General features: G+C 39.9%; 2 protein-coding genes across 4 annotated transcripts; both read left to right on the forward strand.

The window, feature by feature from the left end:
* The first annotated feature begins 669 nt into the window (after positions 1 to 669).
* On the forward strand, positions 670 to 8,439 carry LOC306827649 (elongation factor 2b-like). The gene is made up of 13 exons (XM_079349597.1): positions 670 to 794; positions 1,840 to 2,054; positions 2,324 to 2,505; positions 2,740 to 2,951; positions 4,390 to 4,568; positions 4,798 to 4,903; positions 5,150 to 5,402; positions 5,507 to 5,702; positions 6,179 to 6,545; positions 6,668 to 7,021; positions 7,368 to 7,550; positions 7,681 to 7,813; positions 7,923 to 8,439. Exons 1-13 carry the CDS (start codon positions 792 to 794, stop codon positions 8,114 to 8,116), a joined length of 2,577 nt encoding a protein of 858 aa, XP_079205723.1. The 5' UTR covers positions 670 to 791; the 3' UTR covers positions 8,117 to 8,439.
* A 2,289-nt stretch (positions 8,440 to 10,728) lies between these two features.
* hmg20b (high mobility group 20B) lies at positions 10,729 to 14,902 on the forward strand. 3 transcript variants are annotated; one of them, XM_079349957.1, is made up of 9 exons: positions 10,729 to 10,833; positions 11,084 to 11,185; positions 11,844 to 12,044; positions 12,265 to 12,385; positions 12,471 to 12,523; positions 12,622 to 12,685; positions 12,846 to 13,061; positions 13,520 to 13,652; positions 14,318 to 14,902. In XM_079349957.1, exons 2-9 carry the CDS (start codon positions 11,105 to 11,107, stop codon positions 14,328 to 14,330), a joined length of 882 nt encoding a protein of 293 aa, XP_079206083.1. In that variant the 5' UTR covers positions 10,729 to 10,833; positions 11,084 to 11,104; the 3' UTR covers positions 14,331 to 14,902. The 3 variants fall into 3 exon arrangements, with proteins under 3 accessions (XP_079206083.1, XP_079206085.1, XP_079206084.1); XM_079349959.1 differs by having other exon boundaries at positions 12,474 to 12,523; XM_079349958.1 differs by lacking the exon at positions 10,729 to 10,833 and adding an exon at positions 10,859 to 11,011.
* The last annotated feature ends 69 nt before the right edge of the window (positions 14,903 to 14,971 follow it).

Genomic DNA, 14,971 nt, shown 5'->3' on the forward strand with positions numbered 1-14,971 from the left:
TGATGTGATGGAAGTTATTGTTTCTGGAAGTGAAGCGAGAGCACCATCTGCTGGACAATTGAGTAGCATGGCACTAACAATCTAGTAATTTCAATATGTCTGTAAATAACTTGTTTTTTGTTTTGTTTTTCAGCATTTGTTATCACCAGAGCATAGGTTTGGGACTGTTTCCTACATTTAACCTGTCTTTTACAACAGTTGTTTTCTTTGGGTTTACTTTCTGTGTCTAAAGCTTTCTCTTTAGACACATTTCCTTTACATTTCTTATGTAGGCCTAAGGTTTTAAACACAAAGTTATGTTACCGGCTATATGAGACTTTATTAATTGACCAATTGAAAATACACTGAGAATTAGTACATTTTATTTAAATTATACTTATTGATGTTAATTAGAAAACAACACCTGCAATGACTACAACTTATCAACAGAAATTGCCTCATCACAAAAAAAGTTAGGCTACTTTAAGAGGAGATGCGAATACAATGTGCCATTGTTATATCCTTACTGCTATGTTATAATAAGAGTATTTTTAGCCATAGTGATGATATCAATTGTCCTTTTTACTTTGTTAGAAGCAAATCAATGAGTGAGTTCAGAAGTGGAGGCCGTGAGGGGAGCGATTTAAACGTGACATAAATACGTGAAGACGTATGTGCGTCTGACGCATGTGCTATAAAACCGTGTTTTCTGACGTCAGCGGTCTCTTCCCTGCCTATTCCCTGCCATCGTGAGGTGGGCAGTGTAAAGTCTCTCTTTTCTCCACTGAGCGAATCCAAAACCATCCGTCAAAATGGTGAGTTTGTTTTGTTTTTTTATCCTGCCAATATAAAGTCTGAGTCCTAAACTATCCTCAGCGTTAGTTTTAGTGTGTTTCGTTTGGGCGTTTTAAAGATGTGCTCATATTAGCCTTACGAGCTGCGCTTTGATCAAAATGGCAGCCGTTATGTCATCTTTAGCGGTTTCGTTGACGAAGCCATTAAATAAAGGCTTTTACCAAAAATGTGGTTTCCTTATCCCAGTCTAACATCTCGTGTCTGTAGGAACAATATGTCGGCCGGGTGTTTTTTTTCTGTAAAGGCCTGACGTGCTTAAACAGATGGGGCTGTGGCGCTGACGACAAACTAACTTGTCAATGGCGGCTTTTCACTCGCATCATTAGCTCTGGTCAAATCACACTTTCAACCGGTAAAGGTGTACAGTTTGCTGAATAGTCGACCTGTTTTAGTGATCTGCAATCAATGGATAGATCCACGCCCAGAGACTCTGAGGTTGGCACTGTTCAGAGAAATAATGCGCAGTTATTCAGAGATACCGGCTCAACCGGGTAATCGGCTATCAAGCTAACTCGTTAGCATTTTAGCATTGTGTCAAAGTCCGTACACGTGGCCTGTTAGGGCCGACATGTTATGCCGGTTGTGAGCGGTAGAAGCCCATTTGACTGAAATGTCTGTTAAAAGATTTCAATTTATATAAGGCAGGGTAGTTATTTACTTGATGTGTTATCTCACTAAGTAACTGTGAAAGAAAAAGGCTGCGTTCAGTGTTAAAAGAGGTTATCATCACAGCTGTGGTGATGGCGGATTCCCAAGGCCCATGGTGTGGGTCTAACACACTAGTGAATGTTGTGTCAGCAGTAAATTTCTGTTTACTGTACAAATTGTTACATGACTTTGTGTAATGTTCACAAATTACACGAGACGCATTTAATAACAAAGATTTTGAAAATGTACAACAAGACGAGGATGTCATTACGAGCTTGTACATTAATCATTTTGTATTGGGTTTTTTGTATATGACATGAGATAGTGTTTACTGATGTTCTGATTTTCATCCTGTAGGTGAACTTCACCATAGACCAAATTCGTACCATCATGGACAAGAAGTCCAACATCCGTAACATGTCTGTGATTGCGCACGTTGACCATGGTAAGTCCACGTTGACGGACTCGCTTGTGTCAAAGGCTGGCATCATTGCCGGTGCCCGTGCTGGAGAGACCCGCTTCACGGATACACGTAAAGACGAACAGGAACGTTGCATCACCATCAAGTCTACGTAAGTACTTTAACTCGACTGTTAATTCAAAAAGAATGTATGTAATCCAGATGTTAGGCAGCAGACTTCTGACTATTTAAGGAGTTGTGGGTATATTTTCTTCTAGTTTGCCAGCTTGTTTCTCGTCACTGAAAATATATTGATTCAGATCATTTTACTGTTACAGTGCAAGTTCCCTGGGTGTGTTTTTGTTACAAGAGAAACCGTCAGTTGGCACTTAAATGTTCACGTCTCCTTACCTTGTCTTTCTATTTTCTCTTTTCTTACAGTGCCATTTCCCTTTTCTACGAGCTAAGTGAAAATGACATGTCATTCATTAAGCAGTCAAAGGATGGTTCTGGCTTTTTGATCAACCTGATTGACTCACCGGGACACGTTGACTTCTCCTCTGAAGTGACTGCTGCCCTTCGTGTCACTGATGGAGCCCTGGTTGTTGTGGACTGTGTATCTGGTAAGGACAATTCTAAACTTTCCGGTACATGATTTATGATGAAAGGCAGACACTAAGACTTAAACATGCTTGTTTTTAGAATGCAGAGTTGAGATTACATCGTCAATGTAAAAAATGTTCAGCAAGAAACTTAAGTGTTGATTTGAAATTAAATCTTAAAGCCTTAATACTTTTTTAACTACTGTACTGTTTCTTTTTAGTTGACATTTTCGCATGAATTTGTAACCTTGCCAGGTGTTTGCGTGCAAACTGAGACAGTGCTTCGCCAGGCCATTGGTGAGCGTATCAAGCCAGTCCTGATGATGAACAAAATGGACCGTGCCCTGCTTGAGTTGCAGCTGCAACCTGAAGATCTTTACCAGACCTTTCAGCGTATTGTTGAGTCAATCAATGTCATCATCTCTACTTACGGAGAGGACGAAAATGGACCCATGGGTCACATTATGGTACGTGTGTCTGAACCGTGCAACACTGTAGCTACATAATGCCTGGACTCGTCGTACACAAACCGCTTGTGTTGCTCAGATGTGCATTTTCAAATGATGATCATATTGCTTCCCTTATAATTTGTTTATTGCCAATTCATAACAAATGTTATCCCAACACACTTAACAAGAGTGCGTCTTTTCAAAGACCAACATTAATCCTCAATGATCACAATGCCAATCAAAGTTGAAAGGAGAAACTGCTTTTTACTGGTGGAAACCTTTTTTTCTAGCCTTAAATATTAATTTTAAGTTTTGTTGTATATATTTGTAACAAGCTACTTTAATCTGCTCATTATGTCCCTGCCCTCTGTACTCATGTCCCAACATGCATACGCCTACCTACTTGTAGGACATTGCTAGAAGGGTTATTAATGACTTGTATTGTAACTGCATACTTGAAACATTGGCAGCTGCAGAAAAATTCTGAAACAAGTGTTTTCCCCTCAGGCTGTAATGAGACGGGAGTGCAGGTGGCAAACCTCTGAAACTGACGTTTCCTCTTTCTGCTTTGCATAACAAACATCTCAAAATGATGTACGCGTATTGATAATCTGACATCAAGCGTGTGTGCTCAATGAGGTCCGAGTGTAGTCCTCGTTCTTGTGCACGTTGCCATTTTATGAATGAACATAAAAAATGGGGCAGAAATATACTTGGGCTCCAATAAATGTACCGTGGCAGCCTAATTAGTGGGGGGGAAACGACGCCTCAACCTGTGTAGTAGGATATCACATCTGATTTTGGTAATGGTAGATTTTTAGGGGAAAAAACTTTTTACATTATATGCCACACCCAGTCTCTTGCCAAAACACTCCACGCATCACATACAGCGTCTTGCAGATCGGCTGCAATGATGTTTCAATGTGACCTTCAGAAATACAAAAAATGATGTGAACAGGCTCCTTCTCTCGCTGAATTCATGTGGCAGGCCGAGTTGTCAGTCCTTCTTGCTGCCTCCACACATGGCTGCAGTCTACCTGCGCAGTCCATAATACTGTCATTGATTTTAGCTTCTTTGAAAGCGCCTCTCCTTTTATGGGAAAGATGATATGCATCCTAGCAGCTTGGGTGTAAGTACCGTGACAATGTTTTTTCACGTCCTAAACGTCCCTAAAACTTATGTCCCCACACCACTGTCGGCACCCTTCCTGACTAAAGCTCACCACCTTCCCCATGTGCCCTTCTGTCAACAACCAGCTGTCTCTTACATCTACAACTTTTCATATACATGTGATGATCAATAATAGGCCTTTCAATAGGCTACAGCCTGTAGGATCTGTTCTACAGTCAAGTTCCTACCATTATTCATTTGTTAAATATGAACGCCTTATAAAAGAAAATACTTTACACTATTTAAATGCGTTCATGTTCCTCACTAGTTGTTACCTTTTCTTAGGTTGATCCAGTCATTGGTACCATTGGCTTCGGCTCTGGACTCCACGGATGGGCTTTCACCCTCAAGCAGTTTGCTGAGATGTACGCAGCCAAGTTTGCTGCCAAGGGCAATGCCCAGTTAACACCTGAAGAGCACTGCAAGAAGGTGGAAGACATGATGAAGAAATTGTGGGGTGACAGGTGAGTCTCAAACAAAACTATATTCACATGTGGTTGACTTCTGCAGAAATGTAACTCGGGGGAGGGGGGGGATTGTGATTCACCCCTCTGATAGCGAGAGACTCAGAAACACAAAGGGTAGATCCTTAAAAGAAACTATTTCAGTTTAGCAGCTTTTCTCTTTAATTGGTATTTTCTTGCCCCCTTGCTTTTATGCTTTGGATAATTGAATTCATATCTTTTACTTCAGATACTTTGATGCCAGCAATGGAAAGTTCCTTAAGAATCCTAATGGAGCTGATGGCACCAAATTCCCTCGCACCTTTGTGGCTCTTATCCTGGACCCCATCTTCAAGGTGAAAAGATAAAAACTTTATTTAAAGTACCTTTCATAAGGTCTTTGGTGTTAAAATTGAAAGCAAAATGAACACTTTTTTTTTTTTTTCTGCCTGCAAGTGATGAGTTAAGCATTCTTCACTTTGACCTGAATAACCAGTGATGATAAACTTCAACCTGAGCAGGACACAAACAGTGGTTCACTCTTACATCCCTGACTTGGCCATTTTTACTAATTCATGACTTTTTTTTTTTTCCCCTTGAAGGTTTTTGATGCAATCATGAACTTTAAGAAAGAAGAGACTGCCAAGTTGATCCAGAAATTGGAGATCAAGTTGGACACTGACGACAAGGACAAGGAGGGTAAGCCGCTCCTGAAGGCTGTCATGCGTCGCTGGCTCCCTGCTGGTGAAGCCCTCCTTCAGATGATCACTATCCATCTGCCCTCCCCTGTGACTGCCCAGAAGTACCGTTGTGAGCTGCTCTATGAAGGACCTGGAGATGACGAAGCTGCCATGGGTATAAAGATCTATCATTGTTTTTGCACAGACTATTTTTTTTTTTGTCCAGCCTATGTGGCTTGACTTGTTTATAAATGGAAACTAATGTTTGTTTTTTTACAGCTATCAAGAACTGTGACCCCAAGGGCCCCCTGATGATGTACATCTCAAAAATGGTTCCCACCACTGACAAGGGTCGCTTCTATGCATTTGGTCGTGTGTTCTCTGGCTGCGTCTCCACTGGCCTGAAGGTGCGCATTATGGGACCAAACTTCACTCCTGGAAAGAAAGAAGACCTCTACGTCAAACCAATTCAGAGGTGAGGTTTAAGTCTTTGTTGGTAATAACATTGGCACTTGCGATACTGGTGCAATTGGTTTTGAGAGCCAATTAAAATCAGGTATTGGACACGCATAAAGCCCCGTCTTCACCGTTCGGTTCGTCTCTTTGGCACACACTTGTGGTGTTTCTACGGACTTAAAGCCGGGAAAGATTCTTAAATTACCGACCCGTACTGTCCTACTGTTTGGTACCCTTCTGTTGGCGGGCAAAGTATATCGATCCAACCTTAAAAGGTGGAGCTAAACACTGTAGTCTGTTGATTGGCCCTGTACAACAGCGACTAAAAGACGAAGACAACCCGCAGTTGATTTGTTACAAAACACAATCAAGTTTTGTTTCAGAGAGCTGTGTGCCGTGATGAAAAATACAGCTAAAAAAATAGCCACATGCCAATGTACAGTTTCTCATTCAGAGGTTTTAATTGTTCTAAATGCATGCGTTGCTCTTTACCAGGACCATTTTGATGATGGGTCGTTACGTCGAGCCCATTGAAGATGTGCCTTGCGGTAACATCGTCGGCCTTGTTGGAGTGGACCAGTACCTTGTGAAGACTGGAACAATCACAACCTTCGAGCAGGCACACAACATGAGAGTGATGAAGTTCAGTGTCAGCCCTGTGGTGAGAGTTGCTGTGGAGGCCAAAAACCCTGCCGACCTGCCCAAGCTGGTGGAGGGTCTGAAGCGTCTGTCCAAGTCTGATCCTATGGTGCAGTGTATCATTGAGGAGTCTGGAGAACACATCGTCGCTGGTGCTGGAGAGCTGCATCTGGAGATCTGTTTGAAAGATCTGGAGGAGGATCATGCTTGTATTCCACTTAAGGTTATTATAAACAAAATTGATCTCTGTAAAATTTACTGTCAAGCTCAACTTGTGGCTGGAAAAAGATGTTGAAATTGCCAAAGATGACAATTTCACCTCTAAAAATGTCTTTCATTTTTTAGAAATCTGATCCAGTGGTTTCCTACAGAGAGACCGTCTCCGCAGAATCAAGTGTCATGTGTCTGTCCAAGTCACCGAACAAGCACAACCGTCTGTTCATGAAGGCCCGTCCCTGCGAAGACGGTCTGGCAGAAGACATTGAGAAGGGTGAGGTTAGTGCCCGACAGGAGTTGAAGACTCGTGCCCGCTACCTTGCTGACAAGTTTGAGTGGGATGTTGGTGAGGCCAGAAAGATCTGGTGTTTCGGACCTGACGGAACCGGCCCCAACCTGCTGGTGGATGTAACCAAGGGAGTGCAGTACCTGAATGAGATCAAGGACAGTGTGGTGGCTGGATTCCAGTGGGCTGTCAAGGAGGTAAAGAGACTAATTTTAACATTTAATCTAACATAGTGTAAAAGGGGTTCAGCGGATTTTAAGCCCTGAGCTGTAGCTTCGTTTCATATTTTGTAACTGAAGCCGTGAACGACGGTACACTTTTTGATTGCACTTTTTTTACATGCATTAGCTTGAGTAATTCAAAGGTTACCAATTCACAGCAGTTTTATATCAAAAATGTCAATACTTTTGAAATGGCTCCATATGTCCTGATAGCAATTTCACAGGTTTGAGCCTTTTTTCTTCTTCAGGTAATTTGTTTGAATACTCCTTAGTGTTGGTTGATGTACACATCTAAAATCGCTGTCTCGCTTTCTTCTTTAAGGGTGTCCTCTGTGAAGAAAACATGCGTGCCATTCGCTTTGACATCCATGATGTTACCCTGCACACGGATGCTATTCACCGTGGTGGCGGTCAGATTATTCCAACAGCTCGCAGAGTTCTGTACGCTTGTGAGCTCACAGCAGAGCCCAGAATGATGGAGCCAGTCTATTTGGTGGAGATCCAGGTCAGTGCCGATGAGATGTTTTCATTCTTCATCACATGAAATGTTTTAAGTTTCTGTACGTTTGTTTTTATACCGGACAATTCAGTTCATAAATTTGAGCGTTGTCTTTAACACACTTACCACTTTACAGTGTCCCGAAGGCGCCATCGGTGGAATCTACGGTGTGTTGAATAGGAGACGTGGTCACGTGTTTGAGGAGTGCCAAGTTGTGGGAACACCCATGTATGTAACCAAGGCCTACCTGCCTGTCATGGAGTCATTCGGTAAGTCCACTTATGATAAAAGATGTCTGAGCAGCCAAAATGTCTTTTCTTGTACCTGTTTATTCATTTTTAAGTTATCTTAACCCATTTCTATCCAAAAACCTTTCAGGTTTCACAGCTGACCTTCGTTCAAACACTGGTGGCCAGGCCTTCCCACAGTGTGTGTTTGACCATTGGCAGATCCTCCAGGGAGACCCCATGGACCCTGCATCCAAACCTGGCATAGTTGTCACAGATGCACGTAAACGCAAGGGTCTGAAGGAAGGTGTCCCAGCTCTGGACAACTACCTGGACAAATTGTAAACGCCTGGACCCACTTGGCTCCTGCCTGATTCCTCTTGAAATTTGAGTCTATATTGTGGGACTGGACTGTACAGTATACCGTGAGCACTAAAGTTTGCCAAAAGGATCGACAATTCATAAACGACCACAAAAATTGTAAACAATAAAATAAAAACATAACTGGTCCTTGCTGACTTCTTGTGGGGTGTTCACTTTGATGCTGTCAGATGTGTTAATACTTGACGTGTGAAGAATTTACTTCTGTGCATATTCAAGTTTACTACTTGACTTTTGTCTTGAACCTTCACCTAACCAAATAAAGATACATTATCATGCTTATGAAAGGTTTCCACTTGTCTTCAAAGATAGTCGCCCAATTGTCAAGTCCTGGAAAATTTTGAGGAAAAAGCTAAATGCATTAAGAAAACCTTGTGCTGTTAAACTACACTCTTAACAATATAAACAAAAGACTGACGTCTTTAGTGCATCTAAAACGGCTGAAATAAGTCAAAGGTTTGTTTATTACCTTTAAATAGAATTGTTACAAAGTACTTTGACACATTAACAATTCAAAATGGCAGAGAAATTTAAAGGAATGGCCAATGAACACAGCCAACGCCAATCAGACCTAGTGAATAAGACCTTGAGAACCAAATGTAAGTGGCAAAAGAGATGAAGTTTCAGAGCACTAAAACTAAAATCCAAAAGTGATTAAGGCAATGAAAGGTATAGACTAAAAAACGAAACGGTTAAAGCAATGCTAAATGACTCGTACCAAGGTTCTGCACTTCACTTCACTTAACCTCACTTAACTGCAGCCGTGAGTTGAAAATTACAATTTAAATTTTACTTTTTGACCATGAGAGGCACATACTGGAAAAAGAGGCACTTTGATCTGGTAGAGAGACCTATTTTAGGCCCTGAACTATGGTTTCACATATGCATGGTTGGGAACCAGAGGGTCATTTCCAAGTCCTGGTAAGGAATGAAGTGTGGAGTTTGGTTTTGTTGCTGGGGAGTTGTCAGGCTTACAAAGTACTGTTGGTGCCTTTGTGTAAAGCGCCAAACCCTGCAGCTCAGGAGTTTTTCCAGTGGGCAGTCCCCTTCATAGGCCCTTTTTAGGCATGTATATTTCGGGTGTGTCTGTAGACGTGTTTGAGTAACAAAATGTAAACTTGAATTACCCCTCGGTGATTAAAATGACAATGTAATTAAAATGAAATATAGTGCCCCCTCTTTTACTTGCTCTTTCTCACATAGCCTACACACAGAAAGCTATGCTCTCAGGAGTTCAGAATATTGCCAATGACCTTTTCCTTTCATTATCACTACTTCCCCCTTTTTTTTGTTTTTTTTTGTACTCCTCTGCTCCTGCGTTTTATCATTCCACATATGCTTCTCTTCATGTTGATCTTTACCGTGTAAATGGGAGTGATTAGTCTTGAGATTCATAAACCTAATGGGAGTTCAGATTTTGTTGCTGGGAGTGGCAGATTTTAAAAGAGATGCCGAGTTGCGTGCAAGTCGTCTGCAATTGTGATTGTGAGGGCACACATTGCTCGCCAACGACCTCAGAATTCAACACATAATAATGATAATAATGCATTTTATTTATTATTTAAAAACACTCAAGGTCAACTTACAAAGCAAAGAAAAAAACAGCAAAGTAACAATTACATCGATATCGTTAACATAAAATCTAAATTTTCACTAATCAGTGCATCCACGACAACGCACCTGCCTACCTCAATGAACTTCATACAACCCAAACCTCTGCAAGAAATCTCTGCTCCGTATCTGTCCCTAACGATAGAGTGGAGCTTTCCAACCACCAGAGGGCACCACAGTCAATTGAACGTAAAACAAAAAATGATCCATAATCATTTCCCTTAAAAGAGATTTCCCTTGATGCAATTGACTTTAGCTGGCACACTTTCCATAACTCTTTTATAAATGTAAATCAACTCTGGTGTTTCTCAACCAGTAATAAATAATACATTCTGGCTTTCATCCAACAGCCTGCCATCTGCTTCACTACAGTAATCCTTCTCCAACATGTTCTTACACATACTTCAGTTTCTATGAAGTGCTACACGACGTCTAGCATCATTTTGTTTGTGTAACACATCTTGTGCAACGAAAGTTTTGTTTTGTGCAACTACAACTACAATAGTAATTTACTTTTTAACATATCACTGCTCTAATAGTCATTTTAAAAAGACTAACTTATTGTATACTATTTTTTACTCTTGTGAAATAGAAAGGGAAAACGTCCACTTATTTCATGTTATCTTAAGATCAGAGAGAGATTTCTTTGTGTCCCTTGAGGCCCCTGAGAGACAAAGTCAACTCAAAAACATTAAGTCTGTGTGACAATCTATTTATTCAATTCAGTTCACTACTTTGAGTTATTCTTGGGACAATTGGTGTAAGGATTACAAACATAGGGGGGTTGGTTTTTCAGTCAATAAAAAAAAAGCTTAAAGTAGGAATTTGTATCGATGGATTTTCCAAGATTCATAAATAATTATAACTAATGAAGGGCAGTGGTGATATTAAATGACATATATTCAGCTACTTTTCAAAAATGCTTATTAGCTTCTTATAGCTCATTATGTTGCTAAACTATGTGGAGGGCGGGTTCTTTCCAACTAACCTATCAACACTCTCCTTACTAACCAATCAGAGGACCGCAAGAGATTTCTTCCTGTTTGACCGAGAGATACACAATATATCGGGTGAGCTGAAAAACGTTTGTCAAAAATAAGTCAAATGTCTGTAATAAACTCCTTTTACTATTCGTTATGATGTGTAAATTGAATATATTATGGTATTTGAGCCGTTTTTGACGTGTTTATGAGTATATTGTCGATGGTGCATATGAACATTTAGCTGCACTGACCTGCTAGCAGTCAGGTTAGCTTCAAAAGCGGCATCTTCAAAGAGAAAGTAATGCTGTAATGTAACAATGTTATTCACATTTTCCAGACAGCTGCACGGACGCAGATCATGGGAGGCATCAAACAGGAGCAGAGTGAAGCTTCCCAGCAGCCCAAACCTTCACACTCGATGGATCCTCCACAAGAAGAGGTTATCATTTACATCTGACCACACGATGATAACATTTGCTTTCTCCTCGTTAGCTGGACAAACAAGGCTTTCCTGCTTTGCATCCATGGTTTAATATCACTATCTAAAGGAGTTAAACTGTTCACATATTTCCTGTTTTGTTTTTTTTAAATATATATATATATATATATATATATATATATATATATATATATATAATGCTGAGAATATGTTCTCATTTCAGGCAGTGTCTTTGTAACAGTTCAGTAAAAAAAGAAGTAATGCAAATAACACGATATATATGACATGATCTCATAAAGAGAGATTATTTGGGTGTACATAGATGACCAATGAGCTGTTAATTAATATTAATGTGCAGATTAACATAAAATGAAATGCAAATAAGTACTTTATTTTGTATGACAAATAAGACCCCTGACACATCTGCTGCCTTTTGTTTGTGAATTTTTTAAAAAACGTTGTATGTTTTTGTGATAGTAAATTAACTGTATCTTGATATCTTCAAAGGAAACTCAAATGCCACTATTTTGTATCTGACATTGAACGTACAAACAATTACAAGAGAAAATGGTCAGCCTCTAATTGACATAGATGATGTGTACTGAGTAAAGAGTTAGCCCTTGTTTTCAAATATGTGACACCACTCCCTCCTTTGCAGCCAAAGAAGAGAGGCTGGCCAAAAGGAAAGAAAAGAAAGAAGGTGCTACCAAATGGTCCTAAAGCACCAGTTACAGGATATGTGCGCTTCCTGAATGAACGACGAGAACATATGCGGGCCCGATACCCAGACTTACCTTTCCCAGAAATCACCAAGAGACTTGGAGCAGAGTGGACACGATTGGCCTTGAATGACAAACAGGTATGTATGCCGTATGTGTTGTTTGCAATAGTTTATGTACTTTTTCATGCAAAAAAAAAAAAGTTGACAACATTGAATGCTGTTGTCTTGAATTGGTTATTTGAAGATGATTCACCAAAAGGACTTGCATTCTGCGTGCCAGCAACATTTCTTATCATAAAACAGTAGTTAAAAAGGTTTCCGTCAATTTATCGTCATTTTTGATGTACTGTACTTTTAGCGCTATCTGGACGAGGCTGAGCGGGAGAAGATGCAGTATGCCCAGGAACTAAAGGATTACCAACAGACTGAGGCCTATCAGATCACCAGTGCCAAAATACAAGACAAGAGGATCAAGAAAGGTAACTTGTGCTTTTACTCGTGTGTGATTTCTTTATAATCACCACATCAATAGCTGTAATATGCTCACAGAATTTTCTCTTTCAGAAGATTCCCCGTCTGTTTTCATCAGAACAAGTTCAGAGTCAACTCTACCAAAGGTACATGACACATGTATTTTGTTAAACTTCCTCCTAAAATTTCATGATCAAACATTGTCCAGACGGCGACATCGTGTAACGCTGATGATTACTTTTAGGCTTCTGACCTCTCAAGATTTGACATCCCTATCTTCACAGAGGAGTTTCTCGATCAGAACAAAGGTAACATAGAAACTGACAACAGACAACAATAATCGTATATCAAAAATCCAGTTTAACATGGCTGAAGAGTTAAAGTTGAGACAATGAAGCTGGATTGCTTTTATAGCTGATAGGAAACTTTAACCAAACTTGTAACATCAGTTCTCTGGTATTTTTTCAGCTCGAGAGGCTGAGTTGCGAAGGCTTCGTAAGGCCAACATTGAGTTTGAAGAGCAGAACGCAGTGCTTCAGCGACACATTAAGGACATGTACAATGCTAAAGAGCGTCTGGAAGCTGAACTGGGGCTGGACGAAAAGCGAACCCAGGCTCTTCACCAACACTTGCTGGCCATTAAACACACATTGGTCAACAGTCTTTCTTCAGTCCCTCTGCCAGGTCAGCAGTCACTGGCTTTATTTATGGCCCTTTCACTAACTCGCTTGGTTTGGGAGTTTCAGATGGTTCAGTTTGATCCAAAGAAAACTCACAAGAGTGAAGCTTCTTTTGGACTATGACTAGACAAATTACCCAAAGGAAAGAGGTGATTACTGACAAATTCATTGGATTAATGGTTTGCTATTTTTCTATTTTATGGGATGGTTCCAACAACTGGCTGTCAAAAGGCCTTTAGTCAGATTATTAATGCAAGACACTGACAATATGTTATAAACAGTTTCAAAGTTGCAGCATGTTTTGTCCTTTATTTGAAATGCTTTCAAATGTCAGCATTGTTTATAGAGCAGTCTATTTGAGTGTTAAACACCTGACTATACAGTAAGTATTTATTCAATCCTGAAAAACAAGAAGTATTTTACATGATGCTGTGCAGCTAAAACTAACTCTTCTCTGAACAGGTACAGGTGAGACAGCATCTGTTGGGAACTTGGACTCATACCTGAGTCGTCTCAGTGGAGTCCTGGAGGGAAACCCTCACAAGCATCGTGCCCTGCTCACACAGCTTTGTGAAGTCCTCTCTCATTTGGACAGGTAACTGAAACACAGACTCAACCCCGTAGTGTTCAAAGGATGATACAGATAGTTTTGTTGCATTGATATAATCAGCTGACTCGACATGTTTCTTATCTTCTAATGGACCCACTGTCTTTCTTTTTACCTGGATAGATAGATGGATTTATTTTTTCCCCACCAAAGCTGTCCCTTTCAGTCAGTGTCTTTTCTGTCTCTTAAAAAGCAGCAAACTAGCTCAAGTTAAGACAATATTTTAAAGGATTAAATTAAGTCTTTTTCTCTTGTTCCCTAAAGGGACAGAAGAGTGTTACTCCAATCTTTTTTTTTTGCGTTTTTTGTTTTGTTTTTTCTCAAATGGCATTCTATAAAAATACAATCCAAGTTTGTCTCCTCATCAGTAACGCATCCAATTGAACAGAAACTGTATTTGGGCGGGGGGGGGGGAACCTTTCACTGTGTGAAACATGGTGGCAACTTCTCCGTAGCATGCTCCTCACTAACCTTAAATCTCCTGGCAAATGAACACCAGTGTGAGCACTTAGAAATGCATTTGTAATACGACGGCCAGTGGTAGTCTGCATAGAGGTCAGCTCAGACAACCTTAGTCCATCATTATTACTGCAACAATTCTTTTACAATATTTCTCGTGTTTCTTCTAATTTGATGCTTTCATGTATTGACAGTGAGAAGTTATGAGGACACTCCAGCTGGAGATTCATTCATTTCTGCATCTTAAGGACACAACCGGCTCAGTCGTATTTGATCAAGTTAAGGCCTTTTAAAACATCCGGAGATCTCAAAGAAAGTAAAGGCAACAGTAAACTCTTGAAAATACCAGACACAAGGTCTTTATCGATCTTTTTTTATGAATATGTATATTCAGTAGAATATATGTGTTCATGCCGAGTTTTGTGAATGTAAATCTTTGTGGCAGTGTTAAGGGTTTTTTATTTTACAGTTTAGGATGTAATTCTAGCTTCTTTACCACTTTAATGACGTGAATTTGATGTGACCTTTACTCTGTTATGTAGAATTTAGATGATGCTTACAGGCCCATGATCTGTCTAACAAGACACGCCTGTAAATATTGTTTTACAAGAAATGCCAGTTGGAATTTGATGGTTAGGTGAAGTGTATGTTGTGTTAATTTGAGTAAATAAAAACGGAATGGGTGAAAATGATGTCAGAATATTTTATATTTGTCAAGTATATTTGTATTTTCTGAAATGTTCATTAAACCTTACTGACAATTTTCCAAAATATGGTGAGTGTACTTTTCAATTCTTGTGAAAATATTTTATATTGACTTGACATTGTATATTTTATCAAGTTACAAT

Source organism: Symphodus melops (genome assembly GCF_947650265.1).
Source record: "Symphodus melops genome assembly, chromosome: 8".
Lineage (NCBI taxonomy): Eukaryota > Metazoa > Chordata > Actinopteri > Labriformes > Labridae > Symphodus > Symphodus melops.